The sequence below is a fragment of the Phascolarctos cinereus genome, unplaced genomic scaffold (genome assembly GCF_003287225.1).
Source record: "Phascolarctos cinereus isolate Bilbo 61053 unplaced genomic scaffold, phaCin_HiC Scaffold_7;HRSCAF=346, whole genome shotgun sequence".
In the NCBI taxonomy this organism is placed as follows: domain Eukaryota; kingdom Metazoa; phylum Chordata; class Mammalia; order Diprotodontia; family Phascolarctidae; genus Phascolarctos; species Phascolarctos cinereus.
The window spans coordinates 181,472,350-181,489,145 of record NW_027556180.1 but is presented as its reverse complement, the minus strand read 5'-3'; the positions used below and the strand labels follow the sequence as shown (position 1 = coordinate 181,489,145).

General features: G+C 40.1%; 1 protein-coding gene across 33 annotated transcripts in view; it reads left to right on the top strand.

The window, feature by feature from the left end:
* MAP4K4 (mitogen-activated protein kinase kinase kinase kinase 4) overlaps positions 1-9,161 on the top strand; it is a 267,340-nt gene extending 258,179 nt beyond the window's left edge. For 18 of the 33 annotated variants that reach the window (XM_078147403.1, XM_078147418.1, XM_078147416.1 and 15 more), the window contains 5 exons: positions 357-457; positions 3,723-3,872; positions 4,531-4,690; positions 7,185-7,324; positions 8,424-9,161. In XM_078147403.1, coding sequence (XP_078003529.1) covers positions 357-457; positions 3,723-3,872; positions 4,531-4,690; positions 7,185-7,324; positions 8,424-8,507 — 635 coding nt within the window. In that variant the 3' untranslated portion in view covers positions 8,508-9,161. Of the gene's footprint in view, positions 1-356; positions 458-3,722; positions 3,897-4,530; positions 4,691-7,184; positions 7,325-8,423 lie in introns of all 33 variants that reach the window. The other 15 variants (XM_078147407.1, XM_078147414.1, XM_078147397.1 and 12 more) reach the window with 1 other exon arrangement.
* Positions 9,162-16,796: the final 7,635 nt, after the last annotated feature.

Below are 16,796 nucleotides of genomic sequence, written 5' to 3'. Positions count from 1 at the left end.
TGGGGTCATAAAGAGTTAGACACAACTGGAAAATAACTGAATGACAAATAGAATAAATGCTTTTTACTTGTTGCCTTATTGAAAGGGCATTTGGTGTTTTCATATTTTTACTTGCGAAGGCACTAGTAGAGCAAAAAAAAATCAATTGAAACTAATGTGGCATTGGTTCTTTTTCTGGTTAAACTAAATTTATTTAAAGAAACAAAACGTGCTCAAGATGGGTATTTGTGTTATGCTGGTTTTTAGAATGCAGGGGCTTTGCTATTTTGTCATGAAATCTTTGCCCCAGGAAATCTAAAATTATAGGATAAAGTTTGAAGTTGATGCTAACTTCTGTTTCTCTTGTTTATTTTCAGTAAAATATGAAAGAATCAAGTTTTTGGTCATTGCTTTGAAGAGTTCTGTGGAAGTCTATGCTTGGGCCCCAAAGCCATACCACAAATTTATGGCCTTTAAGGTAAAAGCGTCTTTCAAGTATGCTTAAAACAAATTCTCTTGACCTTTGGGGGTGGCTTGTTTTAGTATCTTATTTTGACCCATTTGAATTTTACTTGTAGCTGTTTTGTGACTGTACTTAAGAGTTTTGTTTCAAATTGGACATTATTTCAGTGACATCTTCCTTGCCAGTTTCATTCTAGTTGACCAGGCATCACGTTTAAGACAACCTCACTTATGGCAAAGTAATCCTGGCCCAGGGAAGGCCCAGATGGGTGTTCACAGGGTCCTTGCATTTATGGCAAATACACTTTATTCACAGAGAGTTCCTTAAACCTTTTTACAGAGCCCGGTTACTCTCCCTTTACATCGAATTCAGAAGTTGTCTGTCTGTTTCCAAGTTCTTAGCAGATGAATAGTGAAATTGAGAGGAGTTATAACAAAGAGGCAGTAAACAAGAAAAGCAACATAACTCTGGGGAATAGGTGTGGGAGGGTTGATGAACCAGTTTAGTATAGGGCATGCAGCCCTAACTCTGTAGGTTCTACTCATCACTGGATCAATTAAGTATAGGCCATATAAGTATAGGTTATAAGGGTGTTACTGCCTAATTGATCTTTTCTTTTTTAACTCAAACTCCCCAAACTACGATCAGTGTATTCGATTTAGGAAGGTAGGAAAAATATCAGAGTGTTAATTTAAGTGCCTGTTATGTGCCAAACAGTGTGCTAAGTGCTTTATAAACATTATCTTATTTGAGCCCCACAACAAGCCTTGGAGGTAGGTGCTATTATTATCCCCACTTTACAGTTGAGGAAACTAAGGAAAAATGAATTCAAGTGACTTGGCCAAGATCACACAACTAGGTGATTTGAGGCTACATTTGAACTCAGGTCTTCCTGATTCTGGGCCTAGCACTCTGCCCACTCTGCCACCTAGCTGTGTATGTGTGCTTTACATATGTTATCTCATTTGATCCTCGAAACAACCCTGTGAGGTTGTTAATGAGGTTATGGCCATTTTACAGATGAGGAAACTGAGGTTAAGTGAATAAGGCTGCACAGCTTAGTAATCAAGGTGAGATTCAAACCCAACTCCAAGTCAAGCACTCTGTCCACTGTGTTATGCTGCCTCTCATTAAGTGACTTATGAAGTCAAATTGAACATGAGGATGCTGAGTCCCAGTTACCAGACCATAATACTTCTGCCGTAATCCCCATGATGCCCTGGTTAAGTGGTTAATGCTGTAGTACTAACTTTCTGGGGAAAAAAAACCCGGGCTTGTATTCATAATTGTTTTCAGCTTTGAAGTTCCTGTCTCCTACCCCTTGGACTGTTGCTTTATTGCCTCATCATAACCGGCAGTCCCTTATCCCCCTCTCTACTGCAGGGGGAAGGGAGACAGCTAGTCTGTTTTTCCCGCTCATCTATACACTTCAAGAATTCGATGGCCATTGCCTCTAAATACATTTTCTCTCCCATTTTCTTTTCAAATTAGGCAATCAGGGTTAAGTGACTTGCCCAGGGTCACCCAGCTAGTAAGTGTCTGAGTCTCGATTTAAACTCAGGGCCTCCTGACTCCAGGGCTAGTGCTTTATTTGTTGGGCCACCTACCTGCCCCCTCTCCCATACATTTTCATTCTCCCTTTTCAACAGAGTCAGTGAACACCTGATGCTCATCTTATCAGTCCTGAAAAAAAGCCTTCCTTTGATACTTTAAACCCATCTGGTTACCATCCCATTTTTTCCCCTCATTTGAGCTTCAACTTCTTAAAAAATTTGCTGTATCCAAAACCCATTGCTTCTCATAACAATCACTTTCCAGCTCCTGGCAGTCTGGCTTCCTTCCGTCCTTATCACCAGAATTGCTCTCTTGAAGGTTACCAGTAACCTCCTACTCACTAAATTCAGTGACCTTTTCTCAGTGTTCATCTTCCTTGACCTCAGTGCAGCCTTGGATGGCCTCCTCCTACTAGATAGTTTCCTCCCTTGGCATCAGAGATAACACACTCTCCTCCTTTTCCTCCTCCTACTTCTCTAACTCTTCCTCCTTTGACTCATTCCATGGTTCTTCTTCCTTCTCCTTAAGGTTGGTGTTCCCCAAGTTGGCCTCCCACTCTTCTGTCTCTGTGCTTTCTCCTCAACAATCTAATCTACTAATACAGATTCAGCTACACAGATCTCAGATTTCTACGTCCACATCTGGCTACTCTGCTGAGCTCCAGACTCTTCTGCAATTGCCTACACCTGTACCTGGCTGTCTCACTGATGCCTTAAACTCAGCATGACCAAAACAAGGCTTACTAGTTTTTCCTCCAAATTCCATTCCTCCTTCTGACCATACTATTTCTGTCGGTGGTATTATCATTCACCCCATCCCATGTTCACAACTTGAGTATTAACTTTGAATTCTTCTCCCCTATCCTCTTCCCACATCTCAGTTGGATTCTGCCCTTGGATTCATGGATTCTGCCCCCACCATATCTCTTGCATTGCCTCATGAGCTCTGTTTCCATTGTTATTACACTACTACGAGGCTTCGTTACTGCTTTCCTGATTTATTATAGTGGATTCCTAACAGGTCTGGCTGGCTCTTCTCTTTCTTCCTCTTCAGTCCCATCTGTGACATCTTCTGGATGCATAGATCTGGTCATAGTACTTCTCTGTTCAGAAGAAAGCTTAGACTCCTTCATCTAAGATAAAATATCTAACAAAATAAATAAAAATATAATAAGACACAGTTACTGTTACATTTTAAAACTAAGCCAATATATGGTAAAGATTATTGGCACCTGCTTCTATTTTAATTTAATACCATGACCCTAGGGCAGCTGGGTGATACAATGGATCAAGTGCCAGGCTTGAAGTCAGGAAGACTCATCTTCCTGAGTTCCCATCTGGCCTCAGTCACTTAGTCACTCAGTCAGCTGTGTGACCTTAGGCAAGTCACTTAATCCTGTTTGCCTCAGTTTCCTCATCTGCAAAATGAGCTGGAGAAGGAAATGGCAAACTACTCTAATATCTTTGCTAAGAATACCCCAAATGAGGTCACGAAGAGTTGGACATGACATGACCGGCCAATGACTATCTTTATCACTATCTTTATAGGGAAAGTAGTAGCCATGCATTCTTTTTTTGATTAATAGGGCTACTGCACATGCCTCACTAGAATCACATTGCTCTAGCTTACATAAGTATAATTTATTGGAAATGCGTATTAGTCAGCAAGACTTTACTGTCTAATTGATCCCCACCCTACCTCCTCTCTCTGTGTCTCTATCTTTCAGTCATTTGGAGAATTGATACATAAGCCATTGCTGGTCGATCTCACTGTAGAGGAAGGACAACGGTTAAAAGTGATCTATGGCTCCTGTGCTGGATTCCATGCTGTTGATGTGGATTCGGGATCAGTCTATGATATTTATCTACCGACGCACGTAAGAGCCCAGACTCTACAGTTGGTTGGTTGTTTTTGTTTTGTTCTTTCCTTTCCCTCTCCCCTCCCCCGAGTGTTTGAGCTTATAGTGAGAACCCTTTCTCCTCCCCTTCCCAGGATGCGTGGGTTGGATCTGTTCAAATAATCCCCATGTTCTAATTTTGAAGAAGGTCACCATTACCATTCACAAGTTGAAAGACGTGTTCTGGAGAATTTGGAATCCTCATAGGTACCTTGTTTGGCCTGGGGTAAACCCGGGCTGTCTCTGAATGGATTCGTTTGTAATCTAGACTAAGTGAGGGTTTCAGAAGCTTGGGACATATCTACCCCTCCAGGGGTCTTCTAGTTTGGAAAAAGATTCTCTTTTGGCCTACCATCCATTATTGTACCAGAACCACAGAGATTCTAGAACTAGCCCAAGAGCTCATTTTGAGGGCAACTTGAATTGTAGACAATGCTACTGTGTATTGTCAAGCTAGTTTACTGTTGGACTAGGGCCCATTGACCGATGAGACCCTGAAATGTTTTATAACTAATATATCCTCAGAAATGTGGTATTAATGCACTCCCTTAGGCAGCCTTACTAACATCAGTCAAAAGGCTAGAATTAATTAATAGCAAAGTCAAATAATCTTCTTTTGCTCTTGTTTCTTCTGTAGATTCAGAGTAGCATACAACCCCATGCTATCATAATACTCCCCAATACAGATGGGATGGAGTTGCTAGTGTGCTATGAGGATGAAGGGGTTTATGTGAATACATATGGGAGGATCACAAAGGATGTGGTTCTTCAGTGGGGAGAGATGCCTACATCTGTTGGTAAGTATCACCCAGAGCCAAAGAACAGGCTTTTAAAATCAGAAACATCCCTCTTGTATGAAGACATTTACTTGAATGCTAATGGCAGGGGTTTTTTTTTCCCTTCTGATTCAATGAACTTTGTACATCTGACCCATTCAGGCTATAATATGACACTGGCCAGGTCACTTTACAAAGGATACTTATGGTCATTTGCCAGAGGTGTTAAACTCCCAGAAATGGCCCCCAAACTCCAGAGTGGGCTCAAACCAGATTAAAATGTAATTGGAAATGTTTAACAGGATACACAACATAGATAATGCTAATTTGTGCTTTTCTAAGTCAACATGAAGCCCACTGGATGTTTCTATATGACACCATTGTTGTAGGCAAATCTCAATGGGTATTAAATGATGTTGGAAGGAGAGGCTTCCTCTTCTGCTTCATACAAACTAGTTTTTGAATGCTTATCTGAATTCTCCATATTCATTGTTTCTTATAGCACAGTAAAATTCCATTAAACTAATAAACTAGAATGTGTTCGGATCATCCCCATTCATTGGGCATATAAGGTTTTTTTCCCCCCCTCTGGTTCAGTTTCGTTGTGTTCCCTTGGAAACAAGCAAATCCGTTATTTCCATTTTTTTTCCCTGTCTTACTAGAATGACGAAGCCAGATAGATGTTGATCTTGTTATATTGATATCATTATCTCTATAGAGATATGTCTTTATGTATCTATCTTCCAACTTCATTGGAAGCACATTATTACTTCCCTTTGCACAATCTACATTCTAGCCAAACCGACCTATTTATTTGTTTCCCAAATTCAACAATCCCTCTCCTGGATCCACGTGCCTTTATACAGGCTCTCTGACATGCCTGGACTATACTCCATCCTCATCTCCATCTCTTAGAATCCCATGCTTTTTTCAAGGTCTAGGTTTTTTGTTATCTCCCATCAGAAACCTTTCCTGATCCCCTTGTTAATAGCCACCTCCTTGGATTATTAAGTATATTGTCACTTGTTAACGCCCAGTAAAATAGAAACTCCTTAAGGGTCAGCACTGCTTTCTACTTTTGTCTTTGTACCTTGCTCCTACCATAGCTCTTTTTTACATACTGGGTACTTCATAAATGCCTAGCAGTTTAGATTGACTCAAACTGCTATTTCCCAGAATGAAACAGAAAATCGTGCCTTCAAAACCTAGCCCTTTTTTTCTTACAAATTTTTTTTATTCTTCTTGATATCTTTTGGGTTTTTTTACATCAGCTTCATTTCTGAGAAAAACTTTCCCTCCCCTATGCATTGAGCCTTCTCTTGTAACAAAGATTAGAAGAAGAATGGCAGTCAGTCAGTACATCACTTATTTCTGAAAAGTTCTCCCCCACTCTATATCGAGTCTTCTCTTGTGACAAAAGGTAAAAGAGGAGAAAAGCAATCAATCAGTAAATATTTACTAAGTTCCTACTATGTGTGACACTGGATACTAAAAAACAAAAGGGGATACAAGAAGAGGCAAAAGGCAGTCCCTGCCTACAAGGAGCTTACAGTCGAATGAGGAAAACAACATGCAAACAAAGCAGGTTACATACAGGGTAAGTAGGAAAAATTAACATAGGAAAGGCACTGGAATTAAGAGGGGTTGGAGAAGCCTTCCTGGAATTTTAGTTAGGACTTGGAGGAAGGCAGGGAGGTCAGTAGCTGGAGCTGAGGAAGAAGAGCATTCCAGGCATGAGGGACAGCCACAGAAATCCCCAGAGCCAAGAGATGGAAGTATTTCTTTCCTAGAACAGCCCAAAGACCAGTGTCATTATATCAAAGTGTAGTCTGGCAAAATCAGCCAAGAAGTCAGGCATGTCTAACAGCATACAGTCTTTCTCACTCCCTAGTCCTTGACCTCTGCAGAGAAGGGAGAAGGGATTTTTCTCATCTCTGTGGGGCCAAGTTTGGCTATTATAATTAATACAGAACATTGATTTTCTTTCTTTCTTCTTTCCATGTACATTGTTTTAATCTCATTGTTTACCTCCTTCTAATCACTTCATTTTGTATAAATCTTCCAGTGCTTCTCTGAATTTATTGCATTCACCTTTCCTTAAGGCCCAGGAATATTCTGTTACATTTATCTGCTCCAACTTGCTTGGCTGTTCCCCATTTAATGGTCACCTACTTTGTTTCTAGTTCTCTGCCACCAGAAAAAAAAATGCTGTTATGAATATCTTGATAAATGTGGGACCTTAGAAGATTTATTTTATTTTTTTGTTTTTTGGCGAGGCAGTTGGGGTTAAGTGACTTGCCCAGAATCACAGAGCTAGTAAGTGCCACCTAGCTGCCCCAGAAGACTTTCTTAAATGTTCTGCTTCCTTATGTGTATATATACATGAGAGAAATTGTATATATGGGGCTAGATTTTCTGAGATAAGTTTTCATTAAGTCTATTCCTTTTCATAGCTGTCTGTTATCATTATTATTATACTTATTATTAACATTGTTTTCTCTTGTTTTCCTCAAAGCATATATTCGATCCAATCAGATCATGGGCTGGGGTGAGAAGGCTATTGAGATCCGATCCGTGGAGACTGGTCACCTGGATGGCGTGTTTATGCACAAGAGGGCACAGAGACTCAAATTCTTATGTGAACGCAATGACAAAGTAACATTTTTTTCCCTTCCATACTCTCTTTCTTTATCACTACTTTGTGACAGTCAGTTTGTTCCACCTAAAATTTAGTGAAACCTTCTTTTAATAGCAAATGAGAGTAGTTAGAACACACCAAGAATACTATCGTTTACACTGTGTAGTTCCTCTTATGACAGATTCAGTGGTCTCTCCCTTGCTTTCCCCCATTTAAATCTAAAACACATACCATCAGGCTAGATAGCATTGTACAAAGAAATTCTAGTCTCAAGGAGCGGCTAAAACGAGTCATCCTGATAGAAATTAATCTCCCTGGAGCTCAGTTTCCTCGTCTATTGAGAGAGATAGACAAGATGGGCCTCCAGCTTCTCTTTTAGCTATAGATCTATGATTTTTTGACCCCTTTGGGAAAACCAAATGAAACATTTCTCCAAATCTTATTCAGGTAGGACAGGCCTGCACAACCTGTGGCCCACCAAAGGATTTCAGGGGGCCCACGAAAAACCCTTTACGTTTTTCGCAGGCAGCCCAAAATCCTTTGGCGTGGCTGTGGGCTGTGAGTGGCCCATGGGCTGCAGGGATGTGCAGGCCTGAGATAGGAATTCCCATGTTTTAAACAATTCTTCAGCAGTCGAAGTTGGTGTGAGTGAAGAAGCATGTTTCCATACTTAAATTGGTTACATTATAATACCCTTTTTGCCCTTTTTAGGTGGTATGTTTGTCAGGCAGTTGGGGTTAAGTGACTTGCCCAGAGTCACGCAGCTAGTAAATCTTATGTGTCTGAGGCCAGATTTGAACTCAGGTCCTCCTAGGGCCTGGTGCTCTATCCACTGTACCACCTCGCTGCCTCTGGAGGTCAGATTTGAACTCAGGTCTTCCTCCCTCTAGGCCCAGTGCTCTATCCACTATCACCTAGCTGCCCATTATTATGCATAGGTATTCTTTTTTATTCTAAGTTTTCATTTTGTTTTCTAACCTGAAATTAAACTCCAAATAAAATGAGTATTTCCATAAATATAGAACAGGACAATTGAACAAGAAACTTGAATCTGTTGCATAGACCATACTTTCTTCTTAAGATTCTAATTAAATTCAACGTATCACTTTTTTCTAGGTATTCTTTGCCTCTGTTCGGTCTGGTGGAAGCAGTCAGGTTTATTTCATGACTTTAGGCAGGACTTCTCTTCTCAGCTGGTAGAAGCAGTATGATAAGGGGATTACTGGCACCAGAGTCTTCAAGATCTTCAGAACTTGGAATTGCAACTGGAGTACAGACCTGCACTGATGCAACATGATGCAGCAAACGTGGGCAAGCATCACTGGTGTTAGGTGTTCTCTTTCTCTTTTTCTTTGCCCTCCCTCTCTCTCTCTCCTCTCTCTTTTTCTCTCTCCCTCCTTCTCTTTCTCTCTTCCCCCCCCCTTCCTCTTCCTCTTTCAAAAACCAATCAAGGCTGCCGTGCAGCTGGTGCTGTTCAGTTAAAACCATCAGGTGCTATAAGTGTGGGGAATTTGGCATCACACTAGAAAGCAACATGTGTCCTTCAGCTCCAGAATTCCTTGTTTTTGAATGACTCTGTTTTCTAAGTGTCTAAAGACGGAAACGATGAACATGCTGTTAGTTTGACTGGAGGGTGGGTAAGAGGAGGTGAAAGATGGTGGAGTGAGTCAGTCTTGCTGAAGCAGAGAGCAGATATAATATAGTAACATTAACAATGTATTTAATTGACATTTCTTTTTTTTTGTAATGTGACAATATGTGGACAAAGAGGAAGGTGCAGGTTTAAGAAGTTAATATTTATAAAATGTGAAAGACACAGTGGCTAGGATAACTTTTTTGTGTGGGGGGGGTGTTTCAGAGGGTGGGGGGATAAAGGGAATGGGAGGGGTCCTGTTTTTGTTTCTTTGGGATTTTTTTTTTTGGCCTGGCCAAGAGCTTAATCATTTTTCTGTGTACCAGGTTTTGCCTAAAATGTGCAGATGACTTAAAACAATTTTTTTAAAAATTTGTTCATTTTCTATAATGATTCTGTGTTTGGCCATAACTTGGTTGTGTCACAGTATTAGCACTGCCTCAGTTAAAGGTTTAATTTTTGTTTAAACCTAAAAGTGCAACAACAGTTTTACCATAGTCTGCACTTGCAGAAGAAAAAAAAAATTCCAAACAACATATGTTTATTTTTTGCCTACCTCATTGTTTTTAATGCATTAAAATAAGAGGTGGATTAGATAATACGTTTTTTAGAGGAAAACATTAATGTCTAATTTAATCTTAATACCAAAACTACCAGATTGAAAAGTCCGACTGTTATTCTGTAGCCAGTCTCAACAAGTGAAGAGAGTTTTTCATGGATATGAGGTGGAGGGGAGAGTGGTATATCCATATGGCTTCATGACACTGACTAATGGACTTTGCTGACCTAGTTTTTGGAAAGCAAAGGGTTACATTTACCTGGTTCATCCTTAATGGCAAATATTTGGATGATTTTAGCCTACAACCAGAGAGATTTCAGTTTTCTAAATTCGAGGTTTAGTAGCAGACAGCTAACAATAGACTAGTTCTATAAACTGTTAAATGTTGTAGGAAACTTTTGGGGGGGGAGCGATGTTTTTCTTTTCTAAGAATGCAATGCACTAAAACTATTTTAAGAATGTAGTTAATACTGCTTATTCATAAAACAGCATATACCTGTGTTTTAGATGTAAGATCCAAGCTCTGGCTTTTCTCTCACACTTTTCTCTTTCTTTTTTTTAAGACAGTCAGTTTTACTTTTATGACTGTGTTCTTGACATTTGTAATAAATGTCTTAAGAGTAATAATTTGTTTAATGGCTACATGTTCATTACTTGAGAAACCTTTGAGTGTATACTATAATCTGTTGGTGATTTAACAATGCACAGTGTCATGATTCAGCCATCTGAATTGGACCTTGTTTATCATGGGTGGGGGTGGTCTGTTGGCAGCTGCCTTAAGCTAAGTTGTTCATTCACTGAACAGGCTCTCAGTGTTCCATAGGCCTCATCTTCTGCCATGGTTAACTTTCTTTGATGGCGTGACAGCTGGGGATTTTTCTTAACTTGTTTACCAAGATGCCGATCACAGAATCGCTTTAACAGTCAGTCACACCTACGACCCAAGAGTTTGGCTAATCTACTATTCTTTCTCCTCCTTGGCAGTAGCTCTGAGTGCTGTTATTAACTCCCTGTTTTGAGTTCAGCATTTTTGCCAAAGGCTTTCCTTTGAACTACAGGAATGACTGGGGGCGGGCAGAAAGCAGACCAGTGAGAATTTTTTTTAAAAAAATTAAGAAAGCCTTACATTTTGGGGGTAAAACATAATTTTCACTGTTTTGTTTCTAGCTGTGTGACTTTTGGATAGCACTGAAGGCCAAGGCTAAGGGGAGTAATTTCTTGCCTATTGATTTGTTATTAGTAAGGAGATTCTTTCCTCCAGTTAAGGGAGAGGTTAAGAATGGAACAGGAGTGTTCTTGGATACTAGATTTCATTGCAACAACAACAAAAAAAAACATTTTCCAAACCATTGCTGATGGCTCGAGACTTCTTGACAACTCAATAGTGAAATGCCCCACCATGCATAGCACAAGCATAAAAGAAAAAAAACATTAGGGGGCACTGGTTAGTTATGGCAGAAACCTCATCCCATGGCCTTGGCTAACAAGTGCCCAGAATGGTGCCTTGCACTTATTAAATTTTTAAAAATTGAACTGAATAAAGTTTTCTTTAAAAGAAAAAAAATAGTATAAACAGTTAATTCCAGTAAGAAAAAAAAAGTGATGTAGCAGAAGAACTTGGCATCATTTCCTTACCTTATCCACAGACTTGAAATATCATGTGTTGTGGTCTATACTTTGGGGCTAATATTTGATTGTAGTTAATATGAATAAATACTGTTTTGTGTGAAATTTATTGGGTGTTTTCAGTTTATATTGGAGTTTACTTGTAATGCATGTTACTCAGAATAAGACAAAGATAATAAAACCTAAACACCCCCTTAAAATTCATTGTGATAGGATTTGACTACAATTGCATCCATAGTACCTTGCAGAGAATGGGGCACATTTCAAGTACCCCCCTCATTGCTTGAGGCAATTGAATGGAATCCATCCCTTGGCTTAGTTTACTAAAGCTCATCATCTGTCCTTAAGTATTCACTTGGGTGAAGTTTTTGTGTATAATTTAGTTCTTCATGAGTAAACCAATCATTACCTTGTTGCAAATCAGTTCTATTCCAGTAGATCAGGGGTTAACCTTTTTTATGTCATGGACCCCTTTGGCAGTCTGACAAATCCTGTGGTCTTCTTCTCAGAATCACGTTTTTAAATGCATAAAGTATACAGGATTACAAAAGAAACCAATTATATCAAAATACAATCATAAAAATATCAAAAAGAAAAAAAGGTCACAGACCCCAGGTTAAGAAGTACTCCTACTAATAATCTATTGCATTTCTCCTCTAAAAGATTGCAGGCTGTTGGAATTCCAAATTCTTCTGGAAAGAGATTCCTTATCCATTCAGCAGTCAGTAGTGACTCCATCCATATAAGTGCCAAGGTGGCAAAATTACCAATACCAACAGTATTATTAAGAAGTCATTAACATCTGAAACCGTGAACTCTGGCAATAATGCTTTTGAAAGCAAAAAAAAAAAAAGAAAGAAACCACAGTAAGAAAAAATGCTACTAAGTTTAGTCAGAGATTTAATAAATAATAATGTTATGTATCTTGAAGTCAGAGTAACCCCTAACTGTAAAACTGCAGTGTTTTTATTTTTACTTCATGCACATGTGCTATGTTGGAGAAAATGTTTACAGAAATGGTTTGTTACACTAATGTGTATCACATATTTATGGTTTATTTGAAAGTGAGTTTTTTTGTGGGTTATTAGTTTTTCATGGTAGCAGTAGTATACTTTTTTTGGTGATTTATAACCCAGACTTCTGCTGAGTATAAAGTTGTTAAAACAGTAATGCAAATGACAAACTGTGTTAAAAAGTTACTAATCATAGAGCTGCATAACAGACTGGTAACGAACATTCAGCCTTTTTTTCTTTTATCTTTCTTTCTTTCTTTCTTTTTTTTACAGTGCTATCTAACTTGTCTTCTGTGTATTACAAAAATTACTGTTGTTTCTCCCCCTTCCCCATTTTTCCTTAAATAAAGTCAAAATGACACTTATTTTATGTGGAATATGTTTGAAACATTTTTTTTTCTGATCCTCAGGTGGAGGAAATAATGGAGGGTAGAAGTGTTTTCTTACTGCAAGGATCCAAAATTTTCCCCTTAGGATCAAGATTCCCTATGGTGCCTGTTTGGCTGGATCCCCAAGAGTGATTGGAAAAGTAGCATCATGTAATTATAACTTACCTTCCTTTAGTAACAGGTTGGAAGGTTAGACATCATCTCACTTTGTACATAACAGCTTTCTTTGTGGGTTGACCCAAAGAATAGGCACCATAGCCCACAAGCAGAATCTCTTTCTTAAAAGACTGTCAGAGTTCTTGTTGACCTGTCATGCAGCCCATTTTTTCATTCATGGAACAAAAGTTGACCTTTTTTTTTGATAAAGTGACAAATTTTTTTCAAGGCCCATTCTGGTGAAAATTCTTTGATATTTGTGTCAGTCAGGCTTTCTTTCTAAAGACTGCATTGGTGTGATATGAAATGTTTTTTTCTCATCCTTTTTATATATTCCTATGTTTTTTGCATTAAGTGCTTTAGAACATGTGTGAGACAAACAGTTTGCTTAAGGGACATTCAGGGAACTTGGTTCTGTTCTTCATAGATTGATTCCCAAGCCTGGTTAACAGTCAACTAGGGTTTGTTAATACCTACTGTGTGCCAGGCTAAAGGTTATACAAATGTAGAATGAAACCTCTGTTTATGAAGAGTTTACATTCTATAGAGGAGACAACACATGTGTATTGTAAGAAAAAAAGAAATACAAAATAGTTCAGGCACTAACAGTTGGGGAAGGGAAGGAGAAAAGGAAGGACTTCATGTAGGAGGTCCTTAAGCTGCATCTTAAAGGAAAGGGACTCTCCTGTATCCTGAGATTGAGGGAATGCATTCCAGTAATGGCGGCAGCCAAAACAATGACATGGCGAAGAGAAATGGAAAGTCATTTGTGAAGAGCAGAGAGATGGTTAGTTTGTTAGAATTATAGAGTACAGGAGGGGAAGTAATGGCCATAGGTTGAGGCCAAATTGTGAAGGGCTTTTTGTTTTCTTTGGTTTTGCTAGGCAATGGGATTAAGTGGCTTGCCCAGGGTCACACAGCTAGTAAGTGTCAAGTATTTGAGGCCACATTTGAACTCAGGTCCTCCTGACTCCAGGGTCGCTGCTCTATCCACTGCATCACCTAGCTGCCCCACTGTGAAGAGCCTTTAAAGCCAAATAGAGTTTACCTAGAGGCAATAGGTAACCACTGGGCTTTTTTTTAATGACGTAGTTAAATCTGCTCACAAGAAAGTTACTAGCGTCTGTGTAAGATAGATTGTAGTGGGAAAGGAGGAATCAAGGAGACCTGTTTAGGGCTGTTGCAGTCTAGAGAGGAAATGATTTGGGCTGTAATGAAGATGGTGACTGTGTGAATAGAGAGGAGTTTGACATGGGGTATTGTGCAAGCAGAAACAGTGAAATTTGAGAGCTGATTGTTTAGGTGGGGTGGGGAAGAGTGAAGAGTTGATAATGCCAAGATTATGAACCTTGGGTGACTGGAAGAATGGTGGTGCTTTTGCTAGAAATAGGGAAGTTTGGAAGAGGGGTGTATTGGGCGAGGGGGCGGAGTGTGTTATCCTAAGGGCTATGTTACAGAATTTTCAAAACAAAATTTACTAATACTGACTTTTTAAGGTTCCATTAAGCACTCTTTAGGGTGGTGTCTTTTTTTTTTTGGGGGGTTAGGCAGTGGAGTTAAGTGACTTGCCCAGGATCACACAGCAAATAAGTGTTATGTGTCTGAGGCTGGATTTGAACTCAGGTCCTCCTGAATCCAGGGCGGGTGCTCTCCACTGCATTACCTAGCTGCCCCTAGGGTGGTATCTTGAAGTCAGTTAAAGGTGTGGATCTCATTAACATTCATTAATTGCCATCTATGTACCAGGCCCTATTCTAGACATTGGAATACAAATTATAATGAAATAATCCCAACTGTCAAGGAGCTTAAATTTTTAAGATTATAGTAACTCTGAATAAAAGACAAATGAATTCAAAAGAAATAAATCATCAGTTTTGAATCAGATGGCTGTGTTTTGAATCAGACTGCTGAACATGTCTGATGCTGATTGTAGCTGTACTGGTTGGTTTTGCTCAACTTTTTCCATTTTGCAGGTGGTAGAGGAAGGGGATGAAGGCAGGGTAGGGTATTAGGGAAAATGACTGGACTTCCATCTCTGCCGACTAGACCCCCACCTTTCCAGTGGGGAGACTTTCCTGTTACACCTGCCTGATCTCCAGTTTCAGGTAAAAAGAGAAGGAGCCTTATTCTAAACAGTAGACTTGTATCTCCCACTGCGTGTGTCCCCTGAGGGAAAGTGGCAGGGGGCTAGGTTTGACCTCCATCTGAGCCATTGAAAGTCAACTTCCACCTCCTACTGTACCTGTAATGAGGAGAGCCTCCAGGTTTGAAGTGGAGTGACCTCCCCTATGACCACCATCTCCAGCCTAATCTACAACCTTCAGAGGGAAGAAGAAAATTGAAACATCTGATTATAAACCTTCCATCCTGTGCTGCACTGTCTCCTGCTTGATCCCCACCTTCCTCTGGAAGGAGGCCTGGTGCCTTCTACTCAGGGCGTACAGCTGGTCTACACATCTCAGTGATTCTGAACCCCTGTGGATCACCATCCAAACTTTATTCCCCATCCCCCTCAACCCGCTCACACCAAAGTCTCAACCAGATCCTTCTTTTCCTTTCCACTGTGCCTCCTGGAATGCCTGTTCCATAGGTAACAAACGATTTCAGCTTAAAATCTTTTCCTCTCCCACTCGCTCTCTCTTCTAGCTATCACTGAAACCTGGATTCTCCTTGATGACGCAGCCTGCTAGCTATCCTTTTCCATTACTGGCTGCATTTTTACTCTTCTCAGCTCACTGGTCTAAGCAGGGAAGTTAGAATATCCCTTACTCCACGTTGCCATTTCCTACTTCTCCAAATGCCTTCATCACTCAATTTCTCCTTTGAGATCCTGCAATCCATGTCTTCCAGCCAATCAAAATCCTGGTGGTAGTTTTCTACAGAGCTCCAGTGCATTCCCCTGTGTTCTTCACTGAGTGCAGTACCTAACTCACAATCTTTCCTTCGGAATTCCTGCCCTCATACTAAGGGCCAACAATAACACCCCCACAATTCTGCTTCTGACCTCATCATTCCATTGGAACTCTTTCCAGAGCTATCAGTGCTCTCCTAATTGCCAAATCCAATGGTCTCTTCTCAGTCCTCATTCTTTTTGACCTGTCTGCAGCCCTTGACACTGATGATGCCTCTTCTCTCTAGATTCCATGGTTCTCCCACCTGTATGAGTATTCCTCAATTCTCCTTTAATTCCTCATCCAGGCCATGCACTCTGACCATAGGTCCTGCCACATATGACTTCATTTGGTGATCTCATTAGTTCTCATGTATTTTAATCATCTATATGCTGCCTTAACATCTCTGTTGACCTTTAGTCTTCTATCTAGCTGCCCTTTAGACATCTCAAATTGGTTGTCCAATAGACATCTTAAATTCAACATGTCCAAAACTGAACTCATCTCTCCCTCTAAATCCTCCCCCTTTCCAGCCTTCTCTATTACTATTCAGGGCAACCATCCTCCTGGTCCCTGCTCTCATCCTCCATATCCAGTTTGTTGCCTGTTGATTTCATCTTTGCACCTTTTCTTGAATACACCATTTTCTCTACTTTGACATTACCATCACTCTAGTGAATGCCCACATCACTTCACCCTCAGACTATTGCAATAGCCCGCTGGTGGGTCTCCCTCCCTCAAATCTCTCATCACTCCAGTCCTCTATTCAGCTGCTAAAGTTTTTTTTTTTAAGGGCAATTGGGGTTTAGTGACTTGCCCAGGGTCACACAGCTAGTAAGTGGCAAGTGTTTAGTCTGAGGGCGGATTTGAACTCAGGTCCTCCTGACTTCAGGGCAGTTGCTCTGTGCACTGCGCCACCTAGCTTGCCCCCTAAAGTCATTTTCTTAAAGCATATGTCCAACCATGCCACCCACCTCCACACACCCCACTCAGTAAACCCCAGTGCCTCCCTATCGGCTCCAGCACCAAATAGAAAAGCCTATAGACCCCTTCTCAGAATAAAATTTTGAAATGTGTTAATAAAATATAAGACTACAAAGGAAACCAAATGTATTGAAATAAAGTTCTCAAGACATTTTTTTAAAATGTCAGGGTGGTGAGGAGTTCTTGTTCTAAGATGACAAACTGCGGAGAAGATGCCGACCTATGTTCGTAAAGGGAG